At 36.5% G+C, this 12,739-nt stretch overlaps 1 protein-coding gene across 2 annotated transcripts; it reads right to left on the bottom strand.

Moving 5' to 3' along the window:
- Positions 1-7,176: 7,176 nt before the first annotated feature.
- LOC132034283 (putative methylesterase 12, chloroplastic) lies at positions 7,177-12,480 on the bottom strand. Of its 2 annotated transcripts, none has more exons than XM_059424584.1 (5): positions 11,797-12,480; positions 10,195-10,434; positions 9,947-10,090; positions 8,554-8,688; positions 7,177-7,582 (listed from the first exon to the last, which is right to left on the bottom strand). In XM_059424584.1, the coding sequence occupies exons 1-5, from the start codon at positions 12,052-12,054 to the stop codon at positions 7,310-7,312; spliced, it is 1,050 nt and encodes a 349-aa protein (XP_059280567.1). In that variant the 5' UTR covers positions 12,055-12,480; the 3' UTR covers positions 7,177-7,309. The 2 variants fall into 2 exon arrangements, with proteins under 2 accessions (XP_059280567.1, XP_059280568.1); XM_059424585.1 differs by lacking the exon at positions 11,797-12,480 and adding an exon at positions 11,136-11,592.
- Positions 12,481-12,739: the final 259 nt, after the last annotated feature.

Below are 12,739 nucleotides of genomic sequence, written 5' to 3' on the forward strand. Positions count from 1 at the left end.
GACCACTTGTTTTGCTTATTCACTGATGTTGGAAAAAAATGTAATATTATGTAGACATTCTTTAACAAGCTGTATAATTCTTTTGTAGTAGATGGTTGAACATTTATTAGGTCCTTCCTTCCTTTGAATTTCTTTTTCATTAAATTTCTGTACTTATATATGTTGTAGTATTAGTTTAACTGATTAGTTTCTAAAGTATACCTGGCTAAGGTTAAAGAGAGAAGCAAAATTAGATGAGATGATTGTTGTTTTATTAAAGCCGTTTGATCTGTGGAATTATGTGGTAAGTCATTTTAATCATTATGTGCTTTTTAGGTGTTTGATAAAATGCCAAAGTCAATTTTATTCATATATTTGCACTCAAAAGTCATGTAATAATGGCGACTATTTGACCAGGTCAATGGGTTATTGAATTTAGATGAGGTCTCGACTCTTTGAGACTTTTCGACCCATATTAACTTAGCAGGTGCCTATTTTTGTTTTTGAGCATGTGGTGTTACAAATAGTTTCCTGAAGTTTTGCAGGTATTATAGACAATAGATACTTAGTTATTATACACTAGAGTTTAGAGATATCAATCTGGCTGATACTTTATTCTCTTCCATCTGTTTGTGCATTTGCTTTCATGGTAGGCATCTCGCTGAAGTTGATTTGCCCTTGTCGGGATTCATTGTTCGGCGATACGATGGAGAGGTGGAATTCTTTTTGCAGTAATCCAAACTTTTCAGTCCTTTTCTGTATCGGAAGTCATGTTTTATATCCCCCCCCCCCCCCCCCCCCCCCCCCCCCCTCGGGATATTTAATGCTAGTCATACTTTTTCATCTAATTTTAACCTGTTTTCTGATTGAAGTTGATTATCACACTAATTGCTGTTCTCCTTTTACTATTCCTTGTGTAGTAAGAGCTGAATCATGGCTTTCGTGATTAATAGATGCCTAATTTATTGGTCATAAATGTTTTTTCTTCATGTAAAAGCTCCTATGATCAGTTGACAATCCCATTGACATTGTCCCTCACAAACTGCCTAAATACTTCTACAAGTTTTATAGTGATTCTCACCAAGGCAAATGCTCTGTAGTCGGTTCTTTTTTCCCTTTCTAGGATTTTTCTTCTTGACAAACATTATAGTAACAGTCACGTTGCTTCATGGTAGTTCTGCAATGCATTGCTGCGGTCTGCCACTAACATACATGCTGCAACTTTTCCTTTCACTCTCTTGGCGTTATAATCTAAACCTTGGCAGGAGGAAAATCTGGTACCCCTTTTTTATAGCTGTATATATTTCGTTAAAAATATCATACCTAGAATTCTTTGTTTTTGCAGTAAGTCTTGTTCAAAAAGACACGCGGACAATCAAATTCGAACAGATTAATGTCTTGAGCATGTCGTTTGACTGCCTCTTCAGGATAATCGTTATACAAAACCCCTTGAGGGTATCATGGTGTAATGTGGCCTTATTTTGATATAAAATATTATGCTTGGAGCCAAAGTTTGCTTATGTGGATGAGAAATTTTTGATTATTTCTCATTTTCTTTTTCCACAACTTGGAGGCCAAGTTTGGCCCCTATAAAAGGAAGGCATTTGTCTCCATTTGAAGACACACCAAAAAAAAATTCAAGAGCTTCTCATCTCTTAGATTTGTCTTCTTCTTCCTCCCTTTTATTTAGAGTATTATTGTAAGAGAGTTATGTGTTGAGAAACAATTGTGTGAACCCTTCTTTGGAGTGATCTTGTGAGGTTATTCTCTTGGCATATTTTTGGGATAATTAAAGTATTTACTCTAATTTTGTACTCTCTATTGTACTCTTGTTGATATAGTGAAATTGCTCTCTGGGTTGTGGACGTAGGTCACTGCTTGGCAGAACCACGTTAAATTTGTGCCTCATTTATTTTCTTTCTTTACTTTGTTGTTATCAACTAACTATTGTCTTTGTTATTGTTATTATAATATTGTTTGGCTAAATTTCTCATTACACGGCTATCCCATCTGTAATTCGTATCGAGTGGGATCTAATCAAAAAATTTGTAGTCAAAGATGATCACCGTAATAAAAACTTATGTTGAGAAATTTGACCGAAGTGCAAACTTCGGGATGTGCAGTGAAGATGGAAGCTATCTAATTCGGTGACGCTTAGATATGGGTTGGAAGGAAAAGAAAAAAAGCCGTAAAGTATGACGTACCCGAGTTTGCAATCATAGATAAAAAGACAAAAATCGAGGTATTATTTTAAATCTCTCAAATGAGGTTTTACGTGAAGTATCAGAGAAACCCGCCAAAGGCATGTGGGAAAATTAAAAACCTATATATGAAAAGGACAAGCTGGGAAAATAGACTTTACCCGAAGCAAAAACTTTACACATTTGGTATGGTTGAAGGTACTTCTATACTCTCACATCTTGATGCATTTGATTCCATTCTTATGGATTTGAGCAATATTGATGCTGAAGTTAAAGATGAGGATCAAGTCGTGTTATTGCTTATTTCCCTTCCCCAGTCATTCAAACATATAAGAGATACTATGCTTTATGGAAAGGATAATATCTCTTATAGAGATATCAAATCTATCTTAAAATTAAAAGAACAGATGGATAGAGATATTACTGGGGAAACTAGTACACCCCTTGGGGAAGGCTTGTTTGTAAGAGGTAGATCCGATAAGAAAGAATCAAGTAGTGAGAGGTCTAAATCAAGGTCAAAATCTAGATACAGAAATGCTGTGTGCAAATATTGTCATAAGAAAGTCATATTATTTCTGAATGCTATAAGTTGAAAAACAAAGAAAAGCATAAGGAAAGAAAAATGAGCACCAAAATACTAACACCGCCGAAGCCGGTGTAAACCCGAGATGAGACCGAGGGAACAATTCATATTATTTCTGAATGCTATAAGTTGAAAAACAAAGAAAAGCATAAGGAAAAGAAAAATGAGCACCAAAATACTAACACCGCTGAAGCCAGTGTAGCTGCAGATGAGACCGAGGGAACAATTCATATTATTTCTGAATGCTATAAGTTGAAAAACAAAGAAAAGCATAAGGAAAAGAAAAATGAGCACCAAAATACTAACATTTGAAGCGTTGTAGTCACAGAGACCGAGGGAACAATATTTTTAGCTACTAACAATAGCTTTAAATCTAATGATGAGTGGATTTTAGATTCAGGTTGTTCTTATCATATGTGTCCCAATAGGGATTTGTTTACCACATATGAATTTGTTGGAGGTGGAGTTGTCTTGATGGGCAACAACGCTCCATGCAAAGTTATTGGTAAAGGTACAGTCCGAATCAGAATGCACGATGGTGTGGTGAGAACTCTCACTGATGTTAGATATGTTCCTGACTTAAAGAAAAATCTCATCTCATTGGGCACTCTAGAATCTCTTGGGTGCAAATACACAAGTGAAGGTGGAGTTTTGAAAATATCTCTAGGTGCTCTTGTGATCATGAAAGCATGCAGATCTGGTACATTGTACACTTTATTGGGATCCAACACTGGTGCTTCTTTTAGGTTCCACATCAAATCAACCCGATTCGACATCACCAAATTGTGGCATATCATTGGGGCATATGAATGAGAAAGGTCTTTCCATTCTCAGCAAAAGAGGTCTCTTATGTGGACAAAGTACCAGAAACATGGAGTTCTGCGAACACTGTGTGTTCGGGAAGCAGAAAAGAGTCAACTTCAAATCTCCAGCAGTTCATCGAACAAAAGGTACTTTGGATTACATTCATTCAGATCTTTGGGGTCCTTCTCGTACCCCATTAAAAGGTGGTGCCAGGTATATGCTAACTTTCATTGATGATTATTCAAGGAAAGTTTGGGTTCTTCCGAGAAAAATAAAAGTGATGTTTTCTTAACTTTCAAACAATGGAAAGTTTTGATTGAAAAACAAACAGGAAAATAGGTCAAGCGGCTTAGAACGGATAATGGCTTGGAATTTTGTAATAGCTGAGTTCAACGAATTTTGCAAAAATGAAGGAATTGCTCGACATCGCAACAGAGGATGACCCTTCGGAGAATGATGTTGCGCAGAAAGGATGAACAGAACTTTTTTGGAAAGAGCTCGTTGCTTGATTTCAAATGCTAGGTTGACAAACACCTTTTGGGCGAGAAGCTATCTCTGACTTGTTATATTGTCAACCGTGCTCCTTTTGCACCTTTTGAACTTCAAGACTCGGAGGAAATGTGGTCGGGTACTCTTGCTAATTATTGATTTAAAAATTTTTGGTTGTCCCGCGTACGTATGTGAATGAAGGAAAATTAGAGCCAAGGGCTAAAAAGTGTATTTTCCTTGGATATGCATCTCTGGGGTAAAAGGATATAGACTGCGGTATCCGATCCCAAGTCACCGAAATTTATAATTAGTAGAGATGTAACCTTTGATGAATCCTCTATGTTACATCCCGAGAAAAGAGTCTTCTAGTTCTTGTAATAAGAATAAAGAGCAAGGTATACATGAGCGGTGGAGGTTGAGATTCGCATGCCTTCACAGGCAGTTCTCATCATCATCGAGTGGAACAAAATACGGTTGAAACTCCCGAAGTTGAGCCGGAAGGCGTTGAAGCTCCGAGAAGTTGAGCCGAAAGTTGAACCGAATGAGTATTCCATAGCACGCACAGACCAAGGAGACAAATTCAAAAACCAAGAAGGTATGGAGATTATGTTGCATTTGCTTTTTCGGTTGCACGGGGCGAAGAAATTGGAGAACCATCAAAATATTCGAGCAGTTTACGGTGGTAATTCAGCTAAGTGGCTGATTGCAATGAATGAAGAAGTTGAATCTCTCCACAAGAATGGTACTTGGTCTCTTGTAAAGCCGCCGCCAGGAAAGAGAATTGTTGGTTGCAAATGGGTCTTCAAGAAAAAGGATGGCATTTCGGGGGTTGAAGATGCACGGTATATGCAAAGGGCTATAATCAGGTGCTAGGAGTTGATTTTAATGATATTTTCTCACCTGTTGTTAAACATAGCTCCATTCGTGTTTTTTTTGCCTTAGTTGCCATGTATGATTTGATGTTAAGACAACTTTCTTACATGGCGAACTTGAGGAACAAATATATATGCATCAACCTGAAGGTTTTGAGATTGAAGGAAAAGAAGATCATGTTTGCTTGTTGAAGAAATCCTTGTACGGATTAAAGCAGTCTTCAAGACAATGGTACAAAAGATTTGATTCCTTTATGTTGGGTCATGGTTATTTGAGGAGCATGTATGATAGTTGTGTTTACTTCCGGAAGTTAAATGATGGTTCATTTGTTTACTTATTGTTATATGTTGATGACATGCTCGTTGCTGCAAAGGATTTGATAGAAATTCACAATTTGAAAAGTCAGCTGAAAAGTGAATTTGAAATGAAGATTTGGGAGCAGCTAAGAAAATCCTTGGCATGGAGATCAAAAGAGATCAAGGAGCCAACAGGCTATTCTTGACCCAAAAGAAGTATTTCGAGAAAGTCTTGGAGAGGTTTGGCATGAAAGATGCTAAACTAGTGAGTACTCTCTTCTTGCCGCCCATTTTAAGTTATCGGTACTCAATCACCGCATCGGAGAGGAGGAAGAAGAGAGGTATATGGCACATGTACCATATTCTAGTGCAGTTGGCAGTATTATGTATGCAATGGTGTGTACACGTCCAGATATTTCACAAGCAGTAAGTGTGGTAAGCCGGTATATGGCTTGCCCTGGTAAAGCACATTGGCAGGCTGTGAAATGGATTCTCAGATACTTAAAAGGTACTTCAAACGCATGTTTGGAGTTTGGGAGAAATACTGACTCTTTGGTTGGTTTTGTAGACTCTGATTATGCAGGTGATCTTGACAAAAGAAGATCACTGACAGGCTACGTGTTTTGCATTGGTGGTTGTGCTATCAGTTGGAAAGCTACATTACAACATGTAGTAGCTTTATCTACTACCGAAGCAGAATATATGGCCGTAACTGAGGCGATCAAAGAAGCCTTATGGTTGAAGGGTCTATTTGCTGAACTTAGCTTACACCAAGGTGGTATTACCATTTTTTGTGATAGTCAAAGTGCCATTCACTTGACTAAAGATCAGATGTATCATGAGAGAACGAAGCATATAGATATCAAGTATCACTTCATTCAGGAACCCATTCTTTGAAGGAAAGGTCTCTGTTAAGAAAATCAACACCAGAGACAATCCTGCCGACATGTTCACAAAACCTCTTCCAGTTGGCAAGTTCAAGCTCTGCTTGAACTTGATTGGATTCATGAAGAATGATTTAGCCCATATGGGCTTTTGTGGAGAGGATGGAGCAAAATTACTTTATCACTCAAAATTAGGCCAAGGTAGAGATTTGTAATGCGGCCTTATTTTGATATAAAATATTATGCTTGGAGCCAAAGTTTGCTTATGTGGATGAGAAATTTTTGATTATTTCTCATTTTCTTTTTCCGCAACTTGGAGGCCAAGTTTGGCCCCTATAAAAGGAAGGCATTTGTCTCCATTTGAAGACACACCAAAAAACAATTCAAGAGCTTCTCATCTCTTAGCTTTGTCTTCTTCTTCCTCCCTTTTATTTAGAGTATTATTGTAAAGAGAGTTATGTGTTGAGAAACACTTGTGTGAACCCTTCTTTGGAGTGATCTTGTGAGGTTATTCTCTTGGCATATTTTTGGGATAATTAGAGTATTTACTCTAATTTTGTACTCTCTATTGTACTCTTGTTGATATAGTGAAATTGCTCCTCTCCGGTTGTGGACGTATGTCACACTGACCGAACCACGTTAAATTTGTGCCTCATTTATTTTCTTTACTTGCTGTTGTTATCAACTAACTATTGTCTTTGTTATTGTCATTATAATATTGTTTGGCTAAATTTCTCATTTCCCGGCTTACCGATCCTAATACATGGTGATACTGTTTTTACTGCAAGCCAAAAGTCAGCATGATACTTGACATAAAGGCGAGAACCAGAAATACGCCATAATCTGAAGACAGAAAGTGCACCTCGAAGATTTCAGTGATCTGTAAACTATGACAATAGAATGGATTAGTGCCAGTTGCCATTGTCACCTGTGTTTATAGACCAACTAATAATGGATAGAACCAAACAGCTAGCTCAGGTGAAACAGGAAGTTGGTAACTCTAACCAAATGTATTTCATACTTTAAGAGACATAAATTAAACCAAATATGAAAATGGATATGAAGCCTGATAACCTAACCAATTTTTCTTTTATACAACCAACAGCCTCGTGGAACAGATTGTACAGCCTCCAAAAGGAACAACAAAAGCTATTTTCCGTGAGAAGTAAAAGATCTCTTGTTTCTTTCATATGAACATTCCTATGGAATCTGAGCAATTTCAACCAAAATTTTATGCAGCGACTGTGGCTTCGAAAAGAATGGGCAGTGGTCACTCCCTTTGATCTTGAAGACACCTTCAGGAGGGTTTTCCCTCACAAGCTTTTCTTGGACATCTGGTGAAAGAGCATGATCATCCAATGTCTGGACATAAAATCTATGACTTGTTCCATATTTTTCAGGTGTCAATGATAGTTTCTCCATTATTGGACCAAGAGGAATGGGTCTCATTGAAACCATCGCCAAAGCAACATCCTACAGGAAATGATAGGCACCATCAACATGTGGATAAACATCAAACACAATTTAGGTTTTTCTTCATTGAAATTTTGCTTCCAAAATACGTTATCGAGCATGGGAAGATTAAGTCAGCCAAAAGGAAGCAGGAAAGGGGATATCCTAATCCTCTATGGTCCACTTCTCTATGGTTTTTATCACAACGAACCAATCTTGAAAAGTTCTGTTATCTTAAGCATATCTTCAGTAGACACAAAGCTACTATTGGTTTTTATGCTTTATTTTACACTCTGTTAGGTGCTTTAGAATCTCTTTAATGATTTTGTGATTGAAACCAGCGCAAAAATAAAACATCACTCGTGCTCTCAGAAAGGTCGCTTTGGAAATAGCTATGTACTTCCTTGGAAACATTACTTTCTATTGGAACTTCTTAGCTCAACAAATATAAACAACATTGTCACACTTCAGAACAACAACAAATTTCTGTGAAATGGCCCTGGGATAAAAATTATTTACCCCTTAGATCCAAAAAAAAAAAAATTCTCCATTTTGACTACTCAAAAGCCGAACAGAAATTTGGTCATGGGCATCTTCAAGAAATTTCTCCATTTAGAAAATTCTGAACCCATTACCTATTTGCGGTAGTTTGTAACTTTAATCTTTCATCCTAACAAAATAAGTTTCATTTTTATATTAAAAAATAATCTCTCATCCTAAACTTTTTTTGAACCTAGTTCTAAAACCGAATCCCGATCTTTGAAGGTTGAATCTGGGGCAAACATTACGGGACAGAAGGATTACTTCACCAACAATAAGCGTTTGAAGTGCTTCTATTACTTTACTTTTATTTTGCTTGTATTCTCCTGAAATGGAGTTGCTTTAATGTGTATGATCCATGTAAAGCTTATGCCATCACCAGAAATATCCTGTCATACATGCATTTGCAGCACACTACGAATGATAAATTTCCAATTGTATAACGGAAGTACCTTTGCAGCAGATTGATTGAAATATAGGCCATGCATCTGCTCCTTCTCAAACATGAAGCCAGTAGGAGGCTTCTCTTTACCATTCCCATAAATTAAAAACTTAGACTCCTTCATAAAAAGCTCTGCCGACCCAAGCTGCAAAATAGACCTCACGTAAACACATCAAGGTGGAAATATATCTATAACAATAATTGACACTAAACTAGCATTTCAGAGGCAGGGTTATTCTGGGATGTGAATGATTTCCTTTGAGATGTTCAATCGATCGGTTATCATGAAAGAGGCTGTGAACCAACAACTGGTACAATATGTATCCTGTCCTTTTTTACCTCATCAATTCTGCACGATGCATATTATGATATGGATGAACTGAGACTTTCATTCAGTATTCAAAAACTCATTTGTTCTTATATACCACTTTGTAAAAGTGTTAAAATTCCAACTTTCAACACATTACAATATGCTTCAAAAGATTGGTGAAGAAAATGAACTGGTCAGCCTGAGGCTGGATTGCAATGTGGAACATTTCAAATGCTGAGAATTCCGATCAAAAGCTTACACCGCTCATGTCCCATTTTCAGTGTTTTGCCTTTCTTTCCCATGTTCGGGTCTATTTTCTTGTGCAGGCCTCTATTATCAAGGTGAGATGATCCATCAGAAGTTGTATCAATGTTTGTCTCACAAATAAGGACTAACATTTTAGGAAAGAGAAAATAGACTTTTGTAAAAGCTTGAACATGCTTTCAGCCATGGCTCAAAGGTAGAGAAGAAGCACCACGGAAACTGTTGCCAAAAGAAAAGAATCATGTTTTGTAGCCTTTTTGACACTGTTAGCTCTAGTTCAAAGACATAAGCACCCCAATGTTGTACAGAGCTTACTCGTACAAAGAAGTTGCTTAAATTAAGAGTTCTGAAGCTAGTGCCGATGTAGCATATTAAAGAAAAAGTAAAATGTTTTAGAAGGGGTCAGTGGACACTTACTTTCTTCCACCAAAAAATATTTACTTCTGGACCTGCATTCCACATACAGTGCTGTATTTTCTTTCTGCATATTTTATTACTTTTAGCTCTTTATGCAGCAAAAATACTATAGCAACTCTATGAAACCTCAACCTAAATGACATGGTGCTTCAGGAGCCATGACTGCAAACTCGGGGCAATTATTAGGCTACTCATGATTTCGTATCTGTATCTTTTTCCACATACACACTGGAGCAATTTTGATTGTGCTCAGTCTTCTAGATTACTTCATCCACAAAAAAGGTACTTTTAGACAATGCATTACTGTAAAACAAAATTTTGATTTTTAGTTCAACAGGTTGGTAAATCAGGAATAAGTTGTCAATACCCGTTTTCAAATAGTTTTACATTTTCGGTCGTAGAGGAAAGATACCTCTTCAGCGAACACATCAAAAGGCCTCTGTCCATCAGATATCATTGTAGCACAAAGAAACACTGCTTTCGCAATTTTCTGTGGGAAAAGCTCCAAAGCATAGGAAACACAAGCACCTCCAACACTGTGACCTACCAAAATTACCTAAAGGAGAACACAATCATTTTTAGGTTAAACACAAAGTTAGCCTTTGTTGGGGATTCTTTCATAGTAATAAATGAATAAGAAATATGCCAAATACCTCATACCTTTTCATCGTCCGGCAAGTTTTCCAGATAATCAATCAATGGTTGTGAGTACTCCGCCAGTGTTGTAACCTTTTTTGTATCTGTCAGATCAATCCCAGATCCAGTGAGATCTATGGCCGTGGGCAGCAATCCTGTTTCCTCCAATAGAGCAATAGTTTTGTACCAACACCAAGCTCCGAATCCTTCTCCATGTACCAAGATAAACTTCTTTGTTTTGATGCTCTCCAAAAATTCTGGTAACTTTACAGCATAAAATTTGTAAGGCAGCTAATAGTGACACATGAATTTATAAATAGGTTAGTTTTTGATAATGTTTTTTCTTCTTTAATCACTGCAATGTCACTCACGTACATTCGTACAGCGGAATACATAATGCAGAACAAACAATTAACAGATAAAATCTAAGAATGTATGAACTAGAAAGTGATGGGCCATCTACCCTCGTATCGTCCAACCTAGGTACTCTGAATGGCAAATACAAGCTGCAACCATGTCTGCACAGAAATCTGAAAGTAAATATGTTCCAGGCAACCTTTGCAGTAGACTAATGACAAGCAAAGTCAAGTGCAATTACATATGCCTCAACATAAAGTTGCCCATCATCTATGCAGTGAATTGCAAGTACTCCCTTAGAAAATCTGCACAGGTATACTAATCCTGCTACTAGGGCTATGAACACTAGAAAACAGAGCAAGAATAAAAGGAGATTGGCTTTTGGGTCCTCATATCAACCATACACAAGAAAATTACAGTGTAGGCAATAGTATAAATATAAGATTAAAAAAAAACAAAAAAAAAAAGAGAAGAAAGTAACAAAGAAACAAAGAAATTGCCCAACCTTATACTTTCGGGCCCTGGGAATATTCAACCCTAAACTTCCAAAACCAAAGGAAATTCCACAAAAGAAAGAACACAAAAGAAATACTTGTTAAGAATCTTACAATGATGAATTTTTGCAATGTAATATCACCAAAAATAAGAAAAACCAAAGAAAAAGATGGGTTTTGAGAGTTCATTTTGTTCTTTCTTTTTGTACCTTTCTAAAAAAAGGATTTCGAAAAGGAGGAAAAGGTGAAAGGAGATTAAAGTTTTCACTTTTTGCAACAAAAGGTGCCTTTCTTCTCTTTCCCTTTTTAGTTTTACACTTCTCCACATTATCAAGAATCCAAAAAGAGAATCATCATTTCTACCACCAATTCCACAAAATACAACAAAAAACAAAAAGGTTAACTTTTCAGTGTTCCACACCTCTACCCCATCAAAATCATAATAGCAGCACTGAATAGACCAACCAATAAATTAAAAAGTCCCCACCTAGATTCCACTCAGACTCAGTCTTGCAATATATATCCATAGATCCCAAATACTGATTCAAAGTAAAACTGAACATACATAACAATAACCTCCAAAAAGAAAAAAACTAAAGCAACTGTATAACACTCGCTCTGTTTCAATTTATTTATCTTACTTCCCTTTTTAGTCAATTTAAAAAATAATGTTATCTTTCCATTTTTGGCAACTAGTGGTACATTCTTACATATGATTCAAGAACCTTCCTTCACTTTCTCAAAACTCGTGTCAAGTCAAAACCAGACATGATACCTGCTTAGAATTGGGAGTGGATTCAGACAAATCAGTAGGACGACGAGAACTAGTGGATCCAATACGTCTAGACATTGATCCTTCAAATCTTTGAGACAATTGATGTTGTTGTATTGCCATTGATAAAGCTTGTCTATGCAATAATTCCTCTTCCCTTCTCTTTGATCTCTCCATTCTTTTACTTCTTGATCCTACTATTCCATTCCTTCCATTTTCCTTTGTTTCTTTCTTTGTCATGCATATAAATCGATTACCCATCTTTCAGAATCCAAATAATATGTGAATTTTTGTTCACAACCCAGATACTATTTTGCTCAACAATATGTGAAACTGGTCTCAAAAATGAATTCTTTTGCACAACCCAGATACTCTTTTGCTCAAAAATACTCTTTTTGTGCACAGCCCAGATAATCTTTTTTCTCAAAATATGTGAATTTGGTCTGAAAAATTGAATTTTTGTGCACAACCCAGATGCTATTTTGCTTTAAAATAAACAAAAAATTACGAATTTTGAAAGTAAAATGGAGATTTTGCGTAGAATTTGGATACTGTTTTTGTTTTTTTGTTGTTGCTGGAAAGTCCTAAAAAAGTAAATCTGAAGTGCAAAAAATGGAGTTTAGTGCAAAACCCAAATACTGTTTTGATTAAAGGTCCATAAAATACGTGAATTTCTATTGCAAAAATGAAGTAGCTAAAAATCACTCTGAATAGGGGAGTAGTGAAAAAACGACGACGTTTTGTTGTTAAGGAGTAGGTAGTGGTGCTGGTTTATTAATCCATCATCAGCGCAAATTATGCAACAAATAACTCTACTCCAACTGCATATTTAATGCTCTTTATTTGTTTTTCCAACGTTGAAAATTGAAAATTCTCTCTCTCTCCCTTTATTAATCAGTTCCCCCAGTATTTAATTTTGATCTATTTATTTGTTTTACTCTAGTGT

The sequence above is a fragment of the Lycium ferocissimum genome, chromosome 10 (genome assembly GCF_029784015.1).
Source record: "Lycium ferocissimum isolate CSIRO_LF1 chromosome 10, AGI_CSIRO_Lferr_CH_V1, whole genome shotgun sequence".
NCBI classification, from domain to species: Eukaryota; Viridiplantae; Streptophyta; class Magnoliopsida; order Solanales; family Solanaceae; genus Lycium; species Lycium ferocissimum.

Excerpts from the sequence above, each read along its gene's own strand:
- LOC132034283 (XM_059424584.1), bottom strand. The coding sequence starts at position 12,054 with ATGGGTAATCGATTTATATGCATGACAAAGAAAGAAACAAAGGAAAAT. Across the intron at positions 10,435-11,796 it reads CCACTCCCAATTCTAAGCAG|TTACCAGAATTTTTGGAGAG; the intron begins GTATCATGTCTG and ends TATGCTGTAAAG. Across the intron at positions 10,091-10,194 it reads ACTTGCCGGACGATGAAAAG|GTAATTTTGGTAGGTCACAG; the intron begins GTATGAGGTATT and ends GTTCTCCTTTAG.